This window comes from Cuculus canorus, chromosome 1 (assembly GCF_017976375.1).
Source record: "Cuculus canorus isolate bCucCan1 chromosome 1, bCucCan1.pri, whole genome shotgun sequence".
Lineage (NCBI taxonomy): Eukaryota > Metazoa > Chordata > Aves > Cuculiformes > Cuculidae > Cuculus > Cuculus canorus.
In genome coordinates, this window is record NC_071401.1 from 201,891,922 (window position 1) to 201,915,569 (window position 23,648).

The following is a 23,648-nucleotide window of genomic DNA, read 5'->3' on the forward strand; positions in this document are numbered from 1 at the left end:
GTTCCTGTCCATGTTCTAGAGGTGGTTTCTGCTGAGGGAACAATGCCAAAGAACCAAATTCAGTTATACATGGAGTTATACATGCTTCACCCTCTTTCAATCAAACCAGATTTATTTGAACATTATCTCCTCTGCTGTAGTATACTCTGTATCTGCAGCCTGCTGATATCCAATGCTTACCCATGCATCCATGTTTTCTTACTTGTCAACCTTCCTGTTTTATATGCTTACTCCGGCTCTGGCTTGTCCGAGTTGCAGTTCTGATACTATAACAATGTCCTTCCCTGTTTTCTGACAAATAAGCTTTAGGCCATTTCTCAGATGTTGTTGTGCAGTATCTCTTCAGCAGTGTCCTGCTCTACAAATCCTGTAAATAGTTCACACTTCTATTTTAAACTAGTTTTTGTTTTTGCTTTCTTTGGCTGCATGAATGTTTGTGGAATTGGCAACTTGGAGCTTTCACTCCTTTCTTCAGTCTTTCAGTTAGTTCGTTGTAGAGTATAATTTCTTTTTCTTTTAACTTCAATATATGGTTTGGTGGAAAATAGGAAACATTGAACACTCAGCAGTTAGGATACCATCCAATAACTGTATTTTATTCTAAACAGCATTTGAGGCATGCGCGAAGGTTATATTTTACTTTGATAAAATTGTTTTGTTTCTTATCCAAGTAGTCGAAGTTTATTTTCCAGGTATTTAGCTGTGCTTCTTTATTCACAAAGAAAAGAATCTGAACAGTGTTATTTAATTCTCTACAGGTGCAGATGCTGAGCAGGATGCTGCTGTCAAACTTGCCCAAGAAAGAGCTGAGATAGTTGCCAAGTATGACAGAGTAAGTAACTTGATAATAATTTTAAGGACTTTTTATAATTAATCTTAGTAAAATGTCTGTCTTTAAAAAATGAATTGTAGTTGCTGGTAGTTCTTGTTTAAAATACTCTCTGTGATACTAACCTGTTTGTTTCATGATACACTAGCCACTGGCTGAATGAAATTCTCCCTCCATGGGGGATAGTCTTAATAATGACTCAACCAACTAATTTTTCATGTGCATGGCAAGTTGCAGAAGTAATAAAACTAGGGATTTTCAGGATGCTCAGTATATCTGTGAGATGAGAGGAACTCTTTTTTAACTTTTTATTTAATCTTTTGTTATGAGAGTAGAAGCATTTAAATTTTTACAGGGAGCTTAAAAGATGAGTTTGTCAGATTGCTGTGAGAAATTGAAGAAATACACTATCCATATCCTTTTTTGTTTTCTTGATCCACTTGTCAAGTAAAAGTCTGGCACAAAGGATGCCTAGGATGCCTATGCTGTGTTCACATATTTTTGCAGCACTTACGGATTTAAGTGTCACAGGAGTACTGATCACAGTCTGTGGAGTTCATGAAACCTTTTGCACACTAGATGCAGTGATGGTTTGCACAATGTGAGTAAGTGAGTAGCTGTGTGTTTTTTAATAAGAAAAAAAGATACATGCAGTCTGTGTTCTAAGTGGTGGCCTCTCCTTACAGCCAGTAATCTGTGGATAGCCCATTGCAAAAAGAGCTGAAATATGGTTAAACTTCAGCAAGTCTTAAGAGAAATGATAATTGGAGTAGAAGAGAGGAACACGAATAAGTGCTTCACTGGGGGAAGACTCAGTGCTGCATTCTGTTTGGGTGCTGCTGGGAGTCAGCATGGATATTAGTTCAGGACTGTCCGCAGTGTGTGCTGTTTCCAGGTGATGGTTCAGGAAAGACAGACTAAAGAAATAAAACAAGTATTAGGGACCTTGATGGACTGTTGTAGGGATTAACAACAGATGTGAGATGGTGAGTCTGTGGTTCAAATCAGTGGTTGATGTTTGTTCTGTGTATAGCATTGACAAAAAGAGATTTCCTGTCATGAAAACACTGTTTGTAGGGGCTGGAAGAGGTGTTCTCCTCTCCTTTGTCTTCGTTGGTTTGCTTAGGATTAATGTTCTTCTCCGCCTCCTGTACCATACTCACAGCATGTCCTAAAGATTATCTTTGGTTGAGTCCTGTTTTCTGTGTCTTAGCTGTTTGTGTCATAAAACTTAATTTGGCTCTTTTCTTATTCCTTCCTTCAGGGACGGGAGGGTGCGCAGATTGAACCATGGGAAGATGCTGACTATCGTCTTTACAAAGTCACAGATAGATTTGGGTTTCTACAGTAAGTAGAAAGCTTGAAAAGAAAATAAGATTAAGACTTTGCTATTATTGTGATTTACATTTTTTTTGTTGTATCACTTATTAGGTGAAAGTATTATGACTTTTAATATATTTTCTGGAAACTGCTGTGTAAGTTTTGGGTAATCTTGCACTGTACTTCTCAATTCAATTTCTAGCTGAGTTTTAGTTCTGTAATTTGATCCTGTGTAGGGAGTGAAACGTTATTGAATATTTGGGAATGAAAATTCATAGTCTACCAAAGTATATTTCAAGCTGAATCAAATTGAAGATAAATTTTCGTTTCACGTAGTTGTGTTACATGTAAACAAACTTGAAGTTCTTGGGAAGATTTTTAAAAATTTCAATTATAATGTTGATCTTTAGGAAAAAAAAAAATCCCCAAACATTTAGAGGTAGTTAATTGTTGTATACAAGCAACTCTGTATCCCATTTCTTCAAGGATAAAACCCATTTAAGAGCATGTGTTTAGTAACCATACTGAAGTCTCTGCTGATCTGGGACCTAACATTGCATTGTAAAGACAAGTCAGAAAATGTGAGAGTCCAGAACAAATTACCCTATAGGTTCCTCTTTTGTAACAAATAGTGTCTCTTTCACCAATAAAAGGTGAGACTATTAATTTATATGAGGACATTAGTGGTTAGCAGATGTAAACGTCCAACATGCAGAAACAGAACACAAGCTGACTTGCCACTTTTGAGAAGTTCCAGTCGAGAATCTCTGCTGTTCTTGGTGTTTGGCATTTATGTTTGAGTACATGAAGTGCAATTAAAATCCAGAAAAATCACTGATGAGTGAATAGCTTACTGTAATAACTATGTACTTGTTTACTGTTTGTGTGGGAGGGAGGTGTGTGTTTTGGTTTTGGGGGGATTTTTTTCCCCCTCTTTCTTCTATGTTGTAATGTCCTTGTTTTCAAACCTGTCAGTTAAAACAGTTGTCTCTACCTGTAGATTGCCTTTGTTTCATCAGGGTGAATTATTTTGGGGTGCGATCTCCGAACAGTTCTGTTTTACACAGAGAGGTCTTTGTGTTGGTTAACTACAGCTGCAGCACCACGTGTCTGGTATTGTAGCTGCAGTTGGAGGCATTGCTTGGTAGATGGTGTCAGAATTATTTCTTGTTCAAAAGTAACTGAAGCCACTGCGAAGTTCACTGCTGACTTCAATGGGTTGTGAATTGTGTGCCTTCGCATTTGCAAGTAGATTCTTGATTCATATCCTTATGAACTCCTGAAGTTTTCCTGTTACCTGTATTGTGATATTTGTCTTTTTATAAGTTAGTTGTGGAAGAATGGTATACATGTCTGCTGCAGTTGCTGCTGCAGTTGCTTGTCAGGCATCTTGGATTTTGTGGTTTTGTGGTTGAGATGCAGTTATGGAGGTGATTCTTGGCAAATCGCCATGTACCAGTTTCTGTGCTGCTCTAGCTGTAGCTTTCAGTGATTGTGGGCACCCTTACATTTCACTGTAGTCAGTCTTGTGATGCAGTGGGGTAGATGGACCTTCTGTGTTAGACCATGGTTCCTTTTGAAGTGGTATCGTTAGTCACCAATGCAAAGTCTATGCAGAATTCATTCTCTGCATCGTCATCTTCAAGGGATGAAATCTAAGAGGTTTATAATATGTGAGCACTGCACAAATTAACAATATAGGTCTTTCTCTTCACTTCAAGGTCCTCTGTCTCTTCACTAATTGTGTAGTATGTTTTACTTACATGCTAATGGTGTCTTGTTATAAGACATATTTCACCTGAGAGTGCCATCAAGGCTGCTTTATGATTCTATAAAGCAAATTCATTGTAAATGACACTTCTATTTTCCTGAGAGATGAAATCTCTCCAAATAGGTGAAATATAATTAGGAGAAGCGTAGCAGCTGTCTTTCCCTGAAAAGACAGTTTATGTTGTGCTATAGATTTTAAGTATGGTCTGGGCTCCTGTGCAAAACCGAGCCCATGCAATCTACTGTTTCTGTATCCTATTCCTACACAGATTTGAAACTAAGCAGTGTGTACCATACACTTCAAACCAGTTGCCTTGGTGGTTGTCATCCGTAAGGCCCATAATTTCCAGTGATCCATCTGTTGGGTGTTTACAGTGTGAGTTAAAACAGGCTGATGCACACTGAAAACTGGCAGTCTGAGGATAGTATCAAAGTTAGTGTACTTAAATTACAGCTGCAATGATTTGTGATCTTGTTTACACTAACATCTTAAAACACTGACTAGCTGAAAAGTGTCTTTTGTATCAGAAGGCTGCTGGATGTGAGGAACCTGATGGAACGTTAGGTCTTCTTTGCTCAAGTACAATGGGCTTTGATTATTATCCATGGTTTAGAAACTTCTCTTTCTCCTTTACTCTGTGAAGGTGCACTTGAAGTTCAGCTGGTTGCTGATAGGGCAGAAGAGATAAGGCTGGTGGGTTGAAGCACTCAAGCCTGTCCCTGTAACTTGCCACTGAGATGAAAATGAGAGAAAGACTAGAGATTTTTAAAGAGTAGTTCAGGTCTAGACCTGTGATTCTAGTGGTGTCCTAGTATCCTTATTTGTGTCAAACTGGGAATTACTAAACCTGGGGGATCTGAAGACACTTACACTTTTATTGCCTTCCTGCCACACCTGCAGAAGTGGATAAAACTGGCTTTTCTTCTGAGAGCACACTGAGTAGCCGAGGGAAGGAGCCTTTTTATGTAACAGTGAAGAAATTGCTAGTGATTGGAAACAGATGTGACATTTCCCTTCAGGTGAAATATCTCACCTTAAGGCTAACCTTCACTTAACACCAATAGCTGAAATACCTGTAGGGTAGCTTTGGTTGATTCTAATTGTTATTGTAGCATTTATTGTTTACAATAGTTAGTGCTAGGTAAACATGACCCTGTCTTAAATTTCTTATAGCTGCTGCCTTAAGAACACAGTTTAGTTTACTGTTTTTTACTTTTTTTTTTTGTTTACTGTTTTTTATTTTCAATTCTGCAAACAAATATGGAAGTTCTGGTTGACTTTGTATATTAAAAGATATTGGTGTGGACAGGTTATTAAAATAGCTGTTTAAAACAAAACAAAAACAAACAAAAGAAAAACAAAACGAAACAAAAGCTGGGTTAATACTTAATGGATTTAGGGAACAAGAAATAAGTTCAATGAGAAGAGGCATTATATTAGTGACACTTGTTTGAAATGAATGAAGGGATGCTTTAGAGGGAAGTTGGATATGAGAGATTTCCAGCAACATGCTGAGCCGTGAAATAACCCTGTGGAGTGCTGAAGGGTTCTGTCTCTTGAGATAGTTGATAGCTGTTCATAGTTTCCACTGCAGTATTTCCAACCCTGTTATATTAAACTCAATTTGCAAAGCACTACGAGAAAGGTGAAGTAGTATTGATTCATCTCCATACCATTTCATACAGTCTTAATTCTGTTAGCATCATTAGTTTTAGTTGATACAGACCAGTTTCTATACTGTTTGTCTCTTCCTAAAGTCACCTGGTTTGCATGGAGTAACGCCTGCTAAAACTTAACTTTTCACTTCCATACTGTTAGTTTAGGAGAAACCCATGTCAGGGAGCTCATCTTAATCATGAACACAAAAGTCTAAAGAGAACAGACCAGTATATTTCTACATGTGCATTGTGGTTACCTATAATCCTAAAAACAGGCTTTAAAAGAAAAAAAGGCAACAACATTCCTACCCAAAACTTCAGACATGGTCTTCGTTCTGTAAATTCTCCAGTGAAAGTCCTACTGGATTCCCGATTTCCCATTATGGTGCAGGAATGCTGAACAATGGGGCTGGTGTGAAAAATACCATTTATATTTAAAGGATCATTTTTTATCTCCAGGAAATGTAGTACCAGTGTTTGTGTATGGAGTCTTGATGAGATCAATATTTTTTTCTAGAAAACATTTTTGCAATTATATGTGACAGAGGGTTTGTTCTATAGTTTTAAGTTGATAAAAGCCTAGCAGACCATCTCAGGGACCACTATCATGTTCAGATGAGCCTTAGTCTATGATACATGGCTTTTTCAATCAAGTATTTTTTGGAGTGGGAGTAATGCCTCAGATCTCTTAATGAATAGTCATAACAAGAACTGTTTTCAGTTGTTTTTGGGAATGAAAAAGATGGAATATGTTTGGTATTCATAAAAAATAAGGGGTTTGTTTGGTGAATTTTTTTTCACTTCTTTTCTTGGATGGGTTTTGTCTTTTTGGTCAACATTGTATCAAGCCGCCTCATTTTTTATTGCTAGATTTAATAAAAATTGCCATTTTGTGCTCAGAATACATGCATACACAGAAGTACTAGAATGTTGCAATTACACCTCCCAACTCTGCTCCCTCTGCCCAAAAAACAAACAAGTAGGAAAAAAAGTAAAACCCCTACCCCAGAAAACCAAACTCCAAATACCTTGCACCCCCTAAAAAAAACAAACCAGTTCCTTTCTATCTTATCTTGAAGCCTGGCTAAATTTTAAAGTAAATGTTCTTAACCTTTTCGCTGTGGACTGTTCCTCTATAGAAACTTTAACTTGTAGATACTCCTGTTTGCAGTTTTTCTGGCAGCAGTCATCGATAAGGGAATAACTTAGGGGAAAAAGCCTAAAGGAATTTCTGAGTGTCTTGAAGCTCATAGCAGGCATTCCAGTAATGCCTTGGGATCTGGGATTTCCCTCTCTCCTCCTTCTTGAATTCTTTGGTTGATTTATTACTGCTTTAGGATGGTTAAAAAAGCTACTAGAATTAATATGTTATTCCTTGGGTGGTGGCAAATCCTCTGCTGCTCCTAGGAATGTTTTAGAAGAGATTTAGTTTCTTTTTTAAGCTTACAATTTGAATAATACCATCTTTATTACTTTGTCAATTTAGAAGTGGAAATTAGATGAATGAGTTTTAGAGTTTAAAACCTACTGAAGGTCTTAAAGCAAGAAGGGAAAGCAACAAATTGAAATGACAGTCACTGTTCTGTAAGAAACAAGAATTTAAGCTTTAACTGAACATCCTTGAAGCACTTGCTTAAACATGTATTTGTGAATGTACTCTGATGTTTATTTTGTTGTGAAACCTTTCTGCAGCCACAAAGGCAAAATAACTTTATTCATTCTCCTTCCTCCCTGTCTCATATTATGTTAAGATTGAAGTGTTACAAGAACTTTGACTGATTGGGGTTTGCAAAACGGCCTAAACTTTGTACATGCTCCTGAAATAGGGAAGAAGCAGAAAGCAGCATTTTGTAAGTCCAAAGGTCAACAGCAATTTCATGTTAAAAGAGCCAATCCTTTTTCAGGCCTTTCAGCACCAGGCTGAAAGTCAGAGGGCGGTGTCTTCCTGGCATAGCACAGAAACCTTATAATTTAAGCAAATCCAAAAGGCTAGAAGGCATCTTCCTTCGCTCGGGTCTCCACACCCGTAGGCCCCTGTTCTATGTACTATCAGGTTCTATGCTGCTTTATGCTGAAGGGCATTCTCTCTCAAGGATGCGACATCTGCTGGAATCATTAATGTGATACTTGATGGAACTAGTGATTTCAGTCCTTCAGGCAGTGACTGAGCGAAAAGTATTAAAAAGAAAGTAAGTTCCAAACGTGTCCTTTTTAGCTAGCAATTAGAATTGGTATTATTTGGTCTTTTATTAGCTGTACTTGTGGGTATCTTCTTACCAGCAGGTCAAGGGAGGTGGTTCTGCCCTTTTGCTTCACTCTCATGAGACTTCACCTGGAGTACTGTGTTTAGATCCAGAGTCCTCAGTACAGGAAGGTCATGGATCTGTTGGAGCAAGTTCAGAGGAGGCTGTGAAGATGCTTAGAGGCTGGAGTACCTCCCATACAAGGACAGGCTGAGATAGTTATGGTTGTGCAGCCTGGAGAAGAAAAGGATCCAGGGAGACCTGGTAGCAACCTTCCAGTACTAAGAGGGAGCTACAGGAAAGCTGGGGTGGAGCTCTTTATCAGGGACTGCAGGGGTAGAACAAGGAGGAATAGTTTTAAGCTGAAAGAGGAGATATTTAGATGAGATATTAGAATTCCTGTGAGGGTGGTGAGGCAGTGGCACAGGTTGCCCAGAGAAGTTGTGGCTGCTCCATCCCTGGAGGTCAGGTTGGAAGGGACTTCGAGCAACCTGATCCAGTGGGATGTGTCCCTGCCCATGCAGGGGTGTTGCAACTGGATGATCTTTAATGTCCCTTCCAATCCAAACCATTCTATGATTTTATGGTTTGATTTTTTTATTGTATCTATCTCTGTCTGTCACCCAGCTGTGAGGGAGGTGTTCGGTTGTCTTTTATGAAAAAACTTTTTAAGCCTGTGGTTGTGCTTTTCTAAGTAAAATGAAAATAACACTGTTTTTGGAATTCAAGACAGACAGAGCTTAAGGCCGAATTTTACTAATCTATGCTGGGAAATGTAGATTATGAATAATATATGTTAACGTATTGTAGAAAGCATTATAATTGTTCAAGTCTTAATAGATACAAGTAGAAATAACAGGAAACTATAATTTATTTACTGCAGCTTTTCAAGAGCCCTGTTCTTTCCATTATTCACTTGATGGCATTCATCAACTGAATTGTTCTATTAACTTTCAATAATGATCTGTGAAAACCAGAAGCTGCCCTGACATTGTATAAAAAAAATAATGCAGCTATTATTTTAAAGATTTTTATTTCTCCAGCCTGCATGATATGAATTGTTTTCAGGTTTTGTTATTATCTTTGTAAACTTGTGTTAATAGTTATTACCTTATAGCAATACCATTAGTTTTTTTGACTAACTTGGGTGATTCAACTCAAATGTTTTTCTTCTACTAGCTGATCAATAAATGGAAAATGGGGAGAGGTATGTGCAGAGTGGCAGATGCTCCTATGTTGATAAATATCCAGGAATCAGCATGGTGAGGCTGGGCAGATTGGAGGCTTATTCTGTAAAGTTGGTTTTTGTAGGGGTTTTTTTTTCCCCCGGAGAAGGAAAAGGTGTATGTACAATAATAGTACTAAAGGTTGAAAATACAAGCTTGAGGGGTGCTTTTCCTCCTAGACTCATTAAGTGTTCTTAAGAATTTGGATTAGTTTCTTGTACTACTCTTACAGTAGCTCTGTACTGATTTTGATGGAATTGTACCAATTTACAGCAGCTGAGAATCTGACTCATACTCTGAGTCTTTATCCCATGGGTCTATTAAAGCAGTGAACATGCTTGTAGAATAGTTTGCTAATGCTGGAGATTAGTGTGTTGCCAGAGGTGCTTTCCAAATAGCAGAGATCATTCTTCTTTATTTCGCTAAGGTAGGGGCCTCCTTGCTTTTCTCCATAAGACTTTACTAAATGTATTGCATTTTTATTAGCTCTGGAATGCGTTTCTGCAGCATGCTGCAAAAATGAGCTAGAGGAGCAAAGAAATGGAAAGCTCAATCAAGAACTCCGTTCTCAATCAAGATTCTCCATTACATGTGTTGAAATGGAGCTATTGATTTTTTTTTTTTTCTTCCTCCCAGTATTACTACTTTGCCCCTAACTTTTTAATAGGGAGCAACAAGATTAGCAACTAGTTATCCTTTCTCTTACTCTGTTTCTTGGTAATTTATACATAGCCTTGCTGGAAAATAGTCCTTGTCTCTAAAATATTCTTTGTGCATTCCTTAATACTTCCTACAAGGTGCTTATGGAAGCACATGTCTCAGAACAGTAACTCATATGCAGCTACTCCTGCTGATTTGAGCTGGTACACGGGTGGAGTCTCTTCATGTGAGAGTTGCAAGGACTGTTTTTTGAGTGTTCTTGGCAGCAAAAGAAGTTATGCTGAGATGCCAAAAGATTTGGGTAATAGAAATTGAAGAAAGAAGCATGGTGGCTGTAATTTGGGAATAATCAAAGAAATATTAAAAAAATTGGTGTTTTCACTTCTAGTATTTAGTGAAAAACTCTGCACGTCAAAGCTTAAGGAAAGAGGGCTAAGGTTACTAGGAGAGTTGCAAAGTTATTGTTCATAGCAACATGTGGCCACTGTTCTTAATTTTCTGGGCACACCAAGTATTAACAAATACCTGAAGTGACACGATGATGTGCTAAAGGAACAATGAAAAGTTTAATCTTAACAGTTCAATTATAAATGTAAATCTTACTGCATTTTATCTATTGTGGTCATTCATTAGGGAATTACTGTCATTTTTTTCTCTGCTTTGTGGAACAGGGTCAGACCTACTTGTCAGGAGAGCAGTTCTTCCCTCCCTTGGGAAGAATGTGTGCCAAGTTCAACTTCTTTCAGCAGCCAAAGACAAATCTTTAAATAAAGAAAAGTGAAATTCAGCTCTTGGATGTTAGAGAAGAGTTGTGTTTCTCTTAATTCCCCTTTTTTACTAAAGATATGAATATACCTAATTTTGAGTCTGTAGAATTTTTCATGTGGCATTATAAAGATTTGCTATGAAAACCCCGCAATAGTCTTGCATTGTATGCAATGGATTCTGCCCTCTAATATGTGACACAATTCCCTGAACTGATTTTGCTCTGCAGTATTCATTGCTAATCAACATACTGAGGAGCTGCTATTAAAAAAACCACCGATGTCAGCTCTTCTTAACATTCTTTTTTTTTTTGCCCTAATGTACACTGATAATGTGATTATTATTTGTATTTAAGGAGAGAAATGAAAGTTTTCTTGGATTAGTAATTGAGATTCAGAATGCTTTTTTTTAGTGTCTTCCTACCATTAGATAAAACCATTTTTCATGCACGCATTCATGGGGAGATATTCCTAAAAATATGTTTTAATTGCATTTCTGTATGGCAAAAGCTGGTTTGAAAACACAGCAATGCTAGATCCATAATAAACATTAACAAAGAAGTTTTACAAATTTTATTATTTATCAGTTATGGAACTCTAGATAAGATGAAATTAATCTCTGCTTGCTATGCAATTACCGAGTGATGAGGCTGGTTTTCAGAGAGACTTTTCAGAGACCAGGGTGTAAACAGGCAGTTTTATTTAAACTTCACTGACAGTGGAACAGTATGTTGGGCGTGCTGTAAATTTTACTTAGTTGTTATCCTTTCTGACTGTTTTTGTGTACAGCTCTGCTACCGTGATTGATAGTGAACTTTGATCTCTGCCTTTGTCTCCAATGATGGTGATAGATGTGATGGTGATAGCATTGTGATCCTTTTCTTTGCATCAATGCATTTGAACTTATTTCTAAAAGCATGGGATGTGCTTGGCAATTTGCAGTAATTGCTTTCTTCAGTCTATCTTATTTTGCAATAGGACGTGGTTGGAAAGTTGCTCTAGAATGTATTTTAGTTGCTATGAGGAGCTGCTCCTCAGTGCTTTTCTGTTCACTTTTCCTTACATTTGCTCTTTGAACAAATTGTCTTTGCCAACCTGATGGCAAAGTGGTCATTTATTCAAAAGCTGTTTCATGACACCAGACCTAGCAGAGGGGAGAGGAAGCAGACTTCTCTCCCAAATGGTCATCTGTGAACTTCACAGTCATAGAAGATCTGACAGTATTTGCACACCTCTTGTGTTCTTGGTGGTAGAACCTCACCTGGAGGAGGAGGAAGTGCCTTACTTCTGGGTTTAGCCTGGCCTTTATCCAAGACAGATTTTCTTTAGAACCTCGGAAATCTAAGGAAGCTGTTTGAACCCAGAATCAACTCATTTTATGCAAGACTTGAAGTCAGCTATCTTGGACCTTTTTGAATAACATGTAATTCAAACAGCAGCTGAAGAACCTACCTCCTGGATTGATATTGGTAGTCACAAAAGGAGAGCAGTAGGCTATCGGGTGTATCTTTCAGCCTTGTTTTGTTGCCTGGTTAACTCTGGTTTCAAATGGAAAATAAGCAGGTTTGCTCATATGCAGTGCTCTAAGGTTTGCAATTATTTTTTTTAACACATCTGGAGGTTACTAATAATTTTTTCTGTGGTTTGGACTGCTGATTTCAGCTCCTTTAAAAAAACATTTAAGATGTTTTCTTAAACTCAGCTTTTTTCATCTTAATGGAAGCTGTCTTTTTTAAGAAACACTTGAAATAGTTTTTATTTTTTAAATTTTTTCTTTTAGTTTATTTTTCCTCTTATCATGATGTTATCATGATGATCTTGCATGCAGTTCTTCTACTGGTCTCCCTTCATGCAGGTCCTTCCCATGGAAGGAAGAAATGTTCTGTCATTTGCTATCATTGGTATGGATTTTTTTTTTTCCTAAAACTGTCCCAATTGTACCTATTTTCTTCAGCTTATTCTTAGGACCAGAGCTGAAATTTGAATTTTAAATCTATTCATTGAGCTGAGTAGTTCAGGCTGTCACTTTGACAATCCTCTGCAGATACAGTAAGAAATGAGGTGAATGCAATCCCGCAGATTTGATTGCAAACACAGAAGTAAGCTGCAGGATAATTCTGCTAACTAAGGATAAATAGTGTATTTTGGTTAACAGCTGCTGCTACTTGATTTGAATAAAGATCACCCACTGTGTACTAGGAATTCATGATCCGCTTCATTTTATGAAGAGAGCTATTAGGTAGCAGAACTGAAAAAATGATTGAATATGCTAATAAATGATTTAATTTATACAGTAAAGCAATATGCATTGGTTTGGAGTTACTACTTAAGAGTTAATATAATCGTTATTACCATGTGTTTTTCCTGCCATATTTAGCATTTGTAGAAGATTAAAGTAACTGAATATGAGGAATGGCCAGAGTGTGCTTCACTGGCATTGATTATTAGGAGTTCTAAAACGGTGGTGGGGCGACAGTTTTTAGAACTGCAGAGACGCTGCTACTCTTGACCCAAGTGAAAGGCCACCAAAATGGAATTTTAGACCGCAGAAGATTGTCACAAAAGAAGGAAGTGTAGGTACTTAAAGCATTGAGCTTCAGCAGTGAACAAATCCATATTGCTGAAACACTACCATGTTAGTTAATTGATGTTGGAATACACTTTGCATAGCACATGAATTTTAATATACATGAGCCTGCCAACATGTTAAGTCCTGGATTGCTGCTAATATATAGTGTGAGTGGTAATTTTTCTGTCTGCTACCTTCAGTACAGTTATTTTGGGGAAAATAGTGTCTCAGTTCTCCGCATAGACTTGTACTTCTGACAAATTACACAGTCTGTAAAACTGTGCCTACTTAGGAAGACTCACTTCTTCCTCATATATCTGAATACTGAAACATTGTCACAATTTGTTACTTAACAATGGGTGCTATATTGTACAGCAAAACAGCTCCCTTTGCACAGAACCTTTTCTTGTTCAGGTATCTGTCAACTGCATTCTTCCCTTCCTTCTCATGTCTTCCCTGTGCATGATCGCTCTTGATAATTTATTTCATGACACTTTTGCGTCTGAGTTCTGTGCCCTCAAAGATGTTTTTGTGGATGTTTCACACACAAATTCCTTCATCATAGAAATTTCAAAATTATACAAATGGCTGATTTTTTTTATTTTTAAAAGAACTCCTTTATAACATTTCTCCTGGGTACTAGCAAGTATAGAATCATAGAATGGTTTGAGTCAGAAGGGACCTTAAAGCCCATCCAGTTCCACCCCCCTACCATGGGCAGAGGCACCTTCCTCTAGACCAGGTTGCTAAAGGCCTTATCCAACCTGGTCTTGAACACTTCTAGGGATAGGGCAGCCACAACTTCCCTGGGCAACCTGTGCCACTGCCTTATCACTCTCACAGTGAAGAAATTCTTCCTAATATCTCGCCTAAATCTTTCCTCTTTCAGTTTAAACCATGACCCCTCACTGTATCCCTGCACTCCATGATAAAGAGCCACTCTCCAGGTTTCCTGTAGACCCTCTTTTAAGTACTGGAAGCTGCTGTAAGGTTTCCTCAGAGCCTTCTCTTCTTCATGCTGAACAACCCCAACTCTCTCAGCTTGTCCTCATATGGGAGGTGCTCCAGCCCTCTAAGCATCTTCGTAGCCTCCTCTGGATTTGCTCCAACAGGTCCTTGTCCTTCCTGTGCTGAGGACTCCAGAATTGAACACAAGACTCCAGGTGAGGTTTCACCAGAGTGAAGTAAAGGGGCAATTGAGTAAAATTGCCTCCCTTGACCTGCTGATCACACTTCTTATGATGCAGCTCAAGGTACAGTTGGCTTTCTGGACAGTAAGTGCACATTGCTGGCTCATGTTGAGCTTCTTATCCATCACCACTCCTAAGCCCTTTTCTTCAGAGCTACTCTCAATCCGTTCTTCTCCCAGCCTGTAGTTGTGGCTGGGATTGCCCCAGCCCACATCTAGGACCTTGAACTTGACCTTGTTGAACTTCATGAGTTTAGCACGTATGTTTTCCTCTTGGTTTTAGACATTTAATGTTGCATCACAAATGGAAAAACAGAATGCACAGTATCTCTTTCTTCATGATTAATTGAATGGGACCATGAAGATAAGTCTTCTGCTAGAAGCTTTTCCCACATTGTATTTAATATGTGACACCAAAAATGATTTAAAAATACTTTTCAGTTAGAACGTGCATGCAGTTATACAAGGCGATGCTATTGCACTTGGTGTTAATTTGAGGAGAATACAAGAAAACAAATTGAAAAATAGTTTGAGAAACTATTTTTTTGTAGGAACTGTGCCGTGGGTTTTATAAGGATTAGAGGTTTTAGTAGTCTTGGTATAGTGAGTTCAAAATACAGGAATATTGAATTGAATGGATTTTTTTTTTTAAAATTAAATAAAGGAGTCACACATATTACAATTAGTTCTGCAACATGGTTCATGGTAAAGGACCCCAGAGTTCTTCACAGTGCAATGACTCATTCTCTCTGGAGTAAGAAAAACTAAAGCAAGTAGAGAGCGTTTCTAAGCAGGTGGTGTGTTTTGAAATAGAAGTTATGAGAATTGAAAATACATCTTACAAAGACATTTCTTACATCTTACAAATACATCTTACAAAGACATTTTGAATGTCTCAGCTCTGTGGGCAAATAAGCTTTGTGGGAAAGAATTAATCTATTATCATCAATTTTTGCGACTTTTTCCCCCTCCCCCCCAATGAAAAATAGTGTGTCAAGTTTTATACAACTTGGAACTGTGAAGAATTGAACTGATCTTCTGGAGTGTACGGTTCTGGGGTTATCAACATATCAAGACTGCCTAATATTGCACTGAATACCTTCCATCCGCAGCTGAAGCTGCAAACGATAGAGGAGCTTTTATGTTTCTTAACTGGAAGCAGGAAAATGCTGTGGTTTGAGCCATCAGGGAAAACATTTGGGATTTAAATACAAATGCAGGAAAAGAATAAATCTGATGAATGAGTAACATAAGAAGGTCTTTCCTTGTGTTTATATTGAACAATTGCACCAAAATGTTGTTTAAAGAGGACTGATTTAAACAGCAGAAGCGGGTAGGTGATTGCAAGCTGATTCTATGAGGCTTTTTGATTTATTTAAACTACCAGTGTTACTCGAGGAAGTTAATTACAACACAGAGCTTGGTGGTCAGAACCCTAGATCTGCATGTATAATGTTCTGAAGTATCAGGTATTTATGCATTTAAGATTAAAGTTTCTTTCAAGTTTTCTTGAAAACTTCATGAAAACCTTTATTAGCCTCCGTGGTGGTTTTAAAGATGTAAAATCCATTATCACTTTTTATCTAACAAAAAAAGCATTTTCAATGAAGTCCTTGTTCTTCAAAATCAAATCCTTTTCTTTTGAATTATAGGCCTTATAGTCCTCACCAGAAGGTGGTAATAGTCCAGATAGGAAGAAGCCTTTGAGTTAGTGATGTAGATCACCACTAGTGAGGACCATGAGTAGAGGTCCTGGGCTCCTGTCAAACCCTGGAGTCTGGGACTTCCTCTTTGTGGAATGTCTTTGAGGAATCTTCTAGTAGGAAACTCAGCATACCTTCATGTGGGCCCTGCACGTCAATGGAGTTAAGATTTGGTCCCAGCATTTTGCAGCTCCCAAACCTGTAGACAATATCTTCAGACCTTCCTCTTAGTGCTGTGACACCAGAGCTGCTTGGAAGCACCAACTGGTGTCCTTGAGCTTGCGGTGTGGGCTGCCCAGGTAGTACTCTTAGTGCTTGTGATAAAGGCATGTACTTAACAGTTGTAATGATTCTTGGTTCTTGTCTGACTAAGTGGGTGAATTTACAAAGTTTGGGTCTTTCTTTGTTGTGTATTTTCTGCTAAGGGAGATTCTATTTACATGAGTTCAGTTAAAAACTCTCTGACTTCTCTTTTGGATATCAAGTATTGTATGGTTCCAGGCTAATTAAATTAATCAGTCCTGTTCTTTTCTGTATACCTTAAATGAGCATTACTTGAGCAGTCATCTTAGGGCAGGATATGGCTGTATTATGTTAATATTGTTTACTGCATCACATTAGTACTTGGTGAAGTACACAGATAAAAGACATTGAAAAATAAAATTTGAATAGGCTGGGGATGGTAGGAGAAGATTCAATATTAATAATGAAGGTATAACAATATTAGATCAGCCAGGCTGGGGGAAGAAGGGGAAGATTCAACATTATAAATAAAAAAAAGAGAAGGTACAGTAACATTGCCTTGATTAATAGACATTAATTGATTTTATGTCTGATCCCACATGGTCCTTTTTAGGGAAAAAAAAATGCTTTGAATTGCTTATGCGTAAAAAATATACACTAAGTGGCAATGTATTTATTTTAAGTAACTTTAGGGACTTGAGAGAGTTTGTTTGCCCACTGTGCCTCTCCCTCAGTCTTCGGAGGATAGGTTTGAGAATTTTGTACGTGGTGAGTACATGGGTGTAGTTTGTGCAATCTGGTTAATTGAGAGGAAGATCTCCAGGAGCTACTCTGTTCCAGTCCAGTGAGTTACCGAGCAGCCTGGGGCAATTCACTCAGCTTCTGTGCTTTTGTGGTGTTCAGCTGCCAGCAGCATCTCTGGAAATCGAAACACAGGGCTGGCTTAATGTGCTCTTGTGGAATTTCAGTGCTTAAAATGTATAGGTATGTGGTATTAGTGCATAGCTGTTCAGCTAAAGAGATAATGAGGAATGGGGTCCTAAATTTGCTGCTGGATTAATATAGTGAGGGAGTGCGGTGTCTGCTTTCCCAGGACAAAGAGAGTCTTTGTTTTGCATACTGATGGCAACTTGGAAAAATTAGCAAAGAGCAATTATTCAATAAAGCATAGTGATTCGTTCAGAGCACCTCTGCTATGAGGACAGGCTGAGAGAGTTGGAGTTGTTCAGTCTGGGGAAGGCTCTAAGGAGATCTTATAGTGAACTTCCAGTACCTGAAGGGGGCTACAAGAAAGCTGAGGAAGGGTTTTTACACGGGCATGTGGTGATAGGATGAGGAGGAATGGCTTCAAATTGGAAGGGGGAAGATTTAGATTAGACATTAGGAAGAAATTCTTCACAATGAGAGTGCTAAGACACTGGCACAGGTTGCCCAGGGAAGTTGTGTCTGCCCCATCCCTAGAAGCGTTCAAGGCTAGGTTGAATGGGGCCTTGGGTAGCCTGGTCTGATGGGAGGTGTCTCTGCCCATGGCAGGGGGGGTGGAACTGGATGGGCTTTAAGATCCCTTCTAGCCCAAACCATTCTATGATTTTTTTTTTTTTTGTATTAAAATAAGATTAGATTAAGCTTTCCTGTAATTAGCTTCCATGTGAAATTAGCAAATGTGTCAAGTGGTACCAGTTCAGCAGAGGAATTGCTGTGTCTGATGTGAGCCTGCCGGGATGCAGAACTGTCAGATCTGGGTCTTGCACACTGCTGGCAGCACTGAAGAATAAAAGAGTTCCTTGTGTGTGGAGCCAGCTGCTGGTGTGATCTTGCAGGGCCACGAAGAATGGGGCTGCTGTGTGCTCATCATGCTGTGTGAGCCTGATGCTTCTGGTGGAGGTTGACAGCGCCTATGACTGTCTCTGAGAACTGAAAGTTTTAAGTGACATTTGAAAAGCAGGCAATCATTGTACATAAAAACAAAATAAAGGACAACCCCACACAAGTAGAGTATTGAATTGAAATTTTTCTTTCCTTTTGCTTATTTTTTTCACTTCTGTTCAATAATTTCTGGGTAGCGTTTGGCATAGAAAGGGTCTGCTTTCAGTTCGTTAAGTTACTTTACATAGGAATGTGCAGAATGCTGTGATTTTATAGCATTTCCAACATCAGGTAACACTGAACAGAGGCTGTGTGTTAGACAGATGTTAATCAGGGTTTTTTTTCTATTTGGTCATGTTAGTCAAGAAGACTTTCAGATACTTGGAAAGTGCTTGTAAATGAACAGATTGTGATTTTTGCAATGCTGTTCGAAAGAAACTATTTTGAGTTTTCAAATTAGTTTTGAGGCTGTGTACTGGAAACTTTGAGTTGTGTGTGTGGTTTCTGAAAAGGTGTTGGTTGGAGCAAGCTTTTCCATTAGATGAAGTTACTCAAATGTATCTCTTTATTCAAATATAACTTGAATCTGAAACACCTTTTGAATGAAATAAATGAGATCAAATAGAATTCAAGCATTTTGCATCAAACTGCTCTCACATTGACTGCAGCAGTAACTACTCTTGTATCCTTCTCCAGTGGTTTGTGGGGTGTTTTTTTTGCATCCTTGCACAGATTTGATACAGGTCTGAAATACTGGAGTTTAATGTCCTCAGTATTGAAAGCTCTTGATGATGTGCGTAGGAATTTTTCCGTGATAGCAAGACTGAGTAGAATTTTTTTTTTTAAAGGATTTCACCTTAGTGAAAGCATAGTGCCTGCTTTTTGTTACCTTTTAAACAAGGTTTTTTTGGGTGTGTTATTTATCTGATCTGTAGAGCACAAAAAGGGAGCCTTGCTGCTTACAGTTGAGCTGCTCTGTTTCCAGAAGCTGCAGATGATGCAGACAAAGGAAGGCTGGCTCATTTGGCATCAAAGTGGTCCAGTTACTTTTGACAAGAAAAACACAAGTTTCTTTGATAAGAAAGACTGAAATTAGAGCCCTTTAGAATGAAGCTAAAATAATATAAAGTCTGCCAATGTATCAGTTCAAAGGCTGCTTTTCAAACCTTCATAGCCTAACTGTAAAAAGACAGGCGAAGAAGTGTAAGGACTGTAGTTTGAAATATTAATTAGATACCTCATGATAAAACTGATCTCTGTTGTTTTTTTTTCTACCACTTCCTTAGAGAGAGTTTTGTAGAGTTGTGAGAAAATGGAAGTTAACTCTCCTAAGTCAAGCAAAGACTCGGTGCCTTTCATGGGGTACAGTAGTATAGGAGGAAAACATTTTATAGGGGTATTTCAGCTAACAGTAGTATGGGTTAATAAACAAACAAACAAAAAATCCCTTAGAGTTCAGTTCAGTAGTACAGCACAGGGTGCTTTTACTAAAGCAAAAATAGACTTTCTGTTAAGTCTCAAAGCTATGCAATTGTTTTGATTTAGAGGGTTTAAGATGGAAATAATTTTATTTCTGTACTTAAAATATTATGCTTAAAAATAAATTCCAAGGGTTCTGTTGTATCTTACTGCTCTGAAGTTCAGAATTCTTGCTTATTCATTACTACATGTTGCTGCTGTAAATGATTATTTGTCAGAACCTATAAAAAATGATTTTGTGCCAAGATTAACCAAAAGTAACATGAACTTTTTTTTTTTCAGTCCGGAGGAGCTACCTGTCCATGATGCAGTGATAGAAAAGGTAAGTTGTGTGTCTTCCGTTTACAGGTTTATGACTTCTTTTAACATAAATCATTGTGAAATGAGGAGATGAAGCATTTTAGTGATTTGCATTCCCACAGAAACATGTTCTAAGTCCCAATGAGGACTGTTGGCCTTGTGTCCGTGTGCACTTGCCCACAGGTCCCTTCGGGCCAACATGATGTTATATTTATTATTTGTAATGAGCCATGAGTTTTCCTTACCCATTGTACGACCTAGCAAAGGAAACAGCTGCTTAAGAGATCACACCCAGCTCTGCCCTGAAAGAGCGAGAGCTGTTGTCTTTGTGTGATGAGCTTGTCCTCAGCTCTGCTGGGTGGATGGATTGTCCAAGTGAGCTGGGGGCTTTGATGCTAGGGTGTATGTTGCTGTCCTCTGAGGAGTGTTCTGTGCTTTTTTAGTCTGGTAAATGATGACAAATATCCTGGCTGCCATTGGAATGTCATAACCTCCCTTGTAATGTTGAGTTGATGAGCCAGGAGTGTTCTGGACATACAAGACCTGTCTTGCAGTCTTTGGGCTGATGCAACCCAAAATCGTGTTGCTGCCAGAGGATTCTGGAGGAGAAGTTTGGGAATGTGGATTAAAATCATTGGGAACTGACTTGCTTCTTGTCTGGGCCCACTTGCTACCAGTATTCCCCCCTAGTCTGTCAGTCTCATTGTTATCTCCAAGACTAGATCAAGTCCTTCTTGTCTGTCCTTATTGTCTGCATTTCTGTATCATCAGAAAACCTGATAAAATAATTAAAGTTTTAAGTTCAAAATTAGTCCTCTTGGCTGCATAAGTCAATAAAGGGTATGGAAGAGGGATGGAATTACTTGTTCTAAGGCAGCTCGACTCTGAGTGTTAAAGGCAGCAGTGTTTTTGAAAACTAATTATTTTGAGCTTTGGAATAGGGCTAGTTAAGAGAATTTCTTGTAGAAGAAGGGAACTTTTGAGTCACTTTTGTTTTGCATTCGTTCATGTGTGTTTCTGCATATGCAGCCTTAAATAGTTGCATTTTCCTGCCACGTTCCATTACATTTAATAAAATACTGAGTGTATATGTAATTTCATTTTCATCAGAAGGACACAGCAGGATGGTGAATCCATGAGCATAAATAATAGACAGCTTGCAGTTATTGTGGTACATGTGTTTTGAACCTCCAATTCACTGTGGATTTGTAGTTAGCCTTTAATTATTGTGGGAAAAATAGTGTCTCAATTCTCTGTCCCATATTGTATTTGTGCTGTCTCAGGCAAAATGTCAGCACAGAATCTGCATTATTGAATCAATCTTAAATTTCAAATCTAGTGTCTTTTTATAATCGTACCTTAATGCCCTTGTGTTAGACTCCTGGTTATACTCCTGATGGAATCCTGACCTCTGCTGGTTTGAGGTTTATCTGTCTTCTGTCAGCGGTGCTTGAATATTTACAGTTTTCAAGATACCATTGACTGGGTAATTAGCATGTCATGTTAACGCAGGCTAACACTGAAAGCTTTCTGCACAGTATCTTTTAAATTCACTGATTTAGCAGAACTACTTATGCTTTCTTTTTGCCTTACTTATGACCTTGAAAATATGCCCGAACGTCATATTTTCATTAAATTTGCAGCATAGGAAGAGGGTTGTGTATTCCTGTGAATTTCTAATCTCTATTCTTCACGTACATTTTAGTGTAAATCTTAAGCTGGCTTTTCTATGTGTGTATTTACATGCATAATACTTTCAAAAAGGCTTTATTACCATGAATGCAGAGTAGTTTTGGTGCTTCATTACCTTGCTGGGCATTTGATGGCTAAATGCATTGAATCTAGGTCCTACATTATGAACTACTTAACGTTCAGATAATTTATATAGCACATCTGGGATAAAAATAGGGGAGGTAAGATCAATTAGAAGAGAGAAATGGATGGAGAACTGACCTCAGGAAATCTGGAGTCTGTCTCTGACTCTGTTTTTGAGGTGCTGTGAAATGTTTTGTAAGTAGTTTTCAGTTTGTTTGGTTTGTCTTCGGTTTGCTTGATTGTAAATTCTCCAGGGAACAGTTCAGCGAGTTCTGGTTTTGTCTGAGGCTTCTGCCAAAGCATTGCTTTAAGCCTCAGCTCTAGCACGCTTGCTTTCCAGGAAGGCAGAGTACTGCACAAAAGAGAGATGCTTGCCAACTTAACTTCATGCTTTTTTTCTTTCAGTAGCGTATTATTTACTGACACAGGAGTAAGAAGCCACCTCTGCTTTGGTTAGGGTTTCTGTTATTCCCGATGGCAAAAATTCTTCAAAGTGTAAAATGTTCTCAGAAGACAGATAAATGGATTTTTTTTTTTTTTTTTTTGTGACAACTATGTGGAACTTGCCTGAAAGAGCGGCAGCATCCCTCTGCTTTGCAATGAGCTGCCTCAGATCTATCCATGTTTTTGCTGTTGCACCTGTTAGACATGAAAGGGAACATAATTCAGTCTGGGAAAAAAATTGCTAAAAGTTTTCAACAACTGAACAGAGAAATAATTGCGATTTTGACTACAGCAGCATCACTTAAGAACTGGGGTGAATTGATACAGAAGACATAAAGGCTTGAACAAACATACAGTTGAAGCGAGCTGCTGGCTCAAAAGACCAAAAATCTTGAAAGCAGATCAAACATTGAAACAAAAAGACTGGGAGCAGATAGGGGTTTGTTTTTCTTGCCAATTATCTGAACAACCTGTTGAGGGCAGAGACCTTTCCTGACTCGATAGCAATGCTATTCCTGTAATCTAAACTATGCCTGGAGAACATCTGCTTTAAGAGATGTTAAAATGCTGATTTCTTAAAGGGGTTGCGCGTGTGAAGGGGAATCTGAAACAGTGTTGTGAAACCTATGACATCTGGGAAGCAGCAGCTTTTCTACAGTTCCCCTCTAAACTCTTAAGAAAAGTGTTTTAAATAAAAAAAAAAAAGAAAATAAAAATTTTTTAAGAAAGGCAAAGAGTTGGGATATTGCCAAATACAGCAAGGAACCTGAACAAGAAGGTGGGCAGTTGACTGTGTCACAGAATTATTAGGGTTGGGAAAGACATCATCAAGTCCAACTGTAAGGCAAAAGCCACTGTGCCTATTAAACCATGTCCTGAGGTGCTACATCTACATGTTTTTTGGACACCTCCAGGGATGGTGACTCCACCCCCTGGGCAGCCTGTTCCAGTGCTTTGTGAATAGCTAAGTATGTTAGGGTTGAAAGAGTAGAGGCAATTCTTTCCCCATAACTTTCTTACACTTAGGTCAGGCTTATGTCTGTTGGATTCAAATAAAAATAACTTAAAACACCAAAACCAATTTCATGGTTGGGGTGGACATAAACAGGCATCACATTGTATTTCTGCAAGTGCAAGGTGTTGGGCTCCTGGATTAAAGAAGTTCTTTGCCTATTTTGTTGCATTGGGAGCCAAGAAAGAATGCACAGATTCTGATGAGTAAAAGCTAGAAGTAAAATCAGAATTCTATTGAGACAATAAGTAATCATTTTCTTTTGTGTTTTTCTGGAACACTTCAGATGCATTTAACAAAAGAATTAATAAGCTTTCAGTATCCTGCAGAGCTTTGAAATTAAACTCGTACATTGTTACCAGGTTGCATCACTATCCACATGAAACAGAATATCCTTCCTGTGGTTATTAAGCTCTAGATTTGAAGTTAGAGGTAAAGGGGCTGTCCTTTACAAATATGCTAAAGTTTTGTTTATATCCATCTTTGAAGAGAAAGCAATAGCATCACACATCCATTTTTCTCCTTTAGCTTTTCCTGCGTTAATCCTCCGTTCCAAA

The 23,648-nt window shown here is 38.3% G+C and overlaps 1 protein-coding gene across 7 annotated transcripts in view; it reads left to right on the forward strand.

Moving 5' to 3' along the window:
- The window catches only part of USP6NL (USP6 N-terminal like), a 120,269-nt gene that overhangs the window by 56,615 nt on the left and 40,006 nt on the right, over positions 1 to 23,648 (forward strand). For all 7 annotated transcript variants that reach the window (XM_054068257.1, XM_054068274.1, XM_054068261.1 and 4 more), the window contains 3 exons: positions 759 to 832; positions 2,094 to 2,176; positions 19,803 to 19,842. In XM_054068257.1, coding sequence (XP_053924232.1) covers positions 759 to 832; positions 2,094 to 2,176; positions 19,803 to 19,842 — 197 coding nt within the window. The remainder of the gene's footprint in view (positions 1 to 758; positions 833 to 2,093; positions 2,177 to 19,802; positions 19,843 to 23,648) is intronic.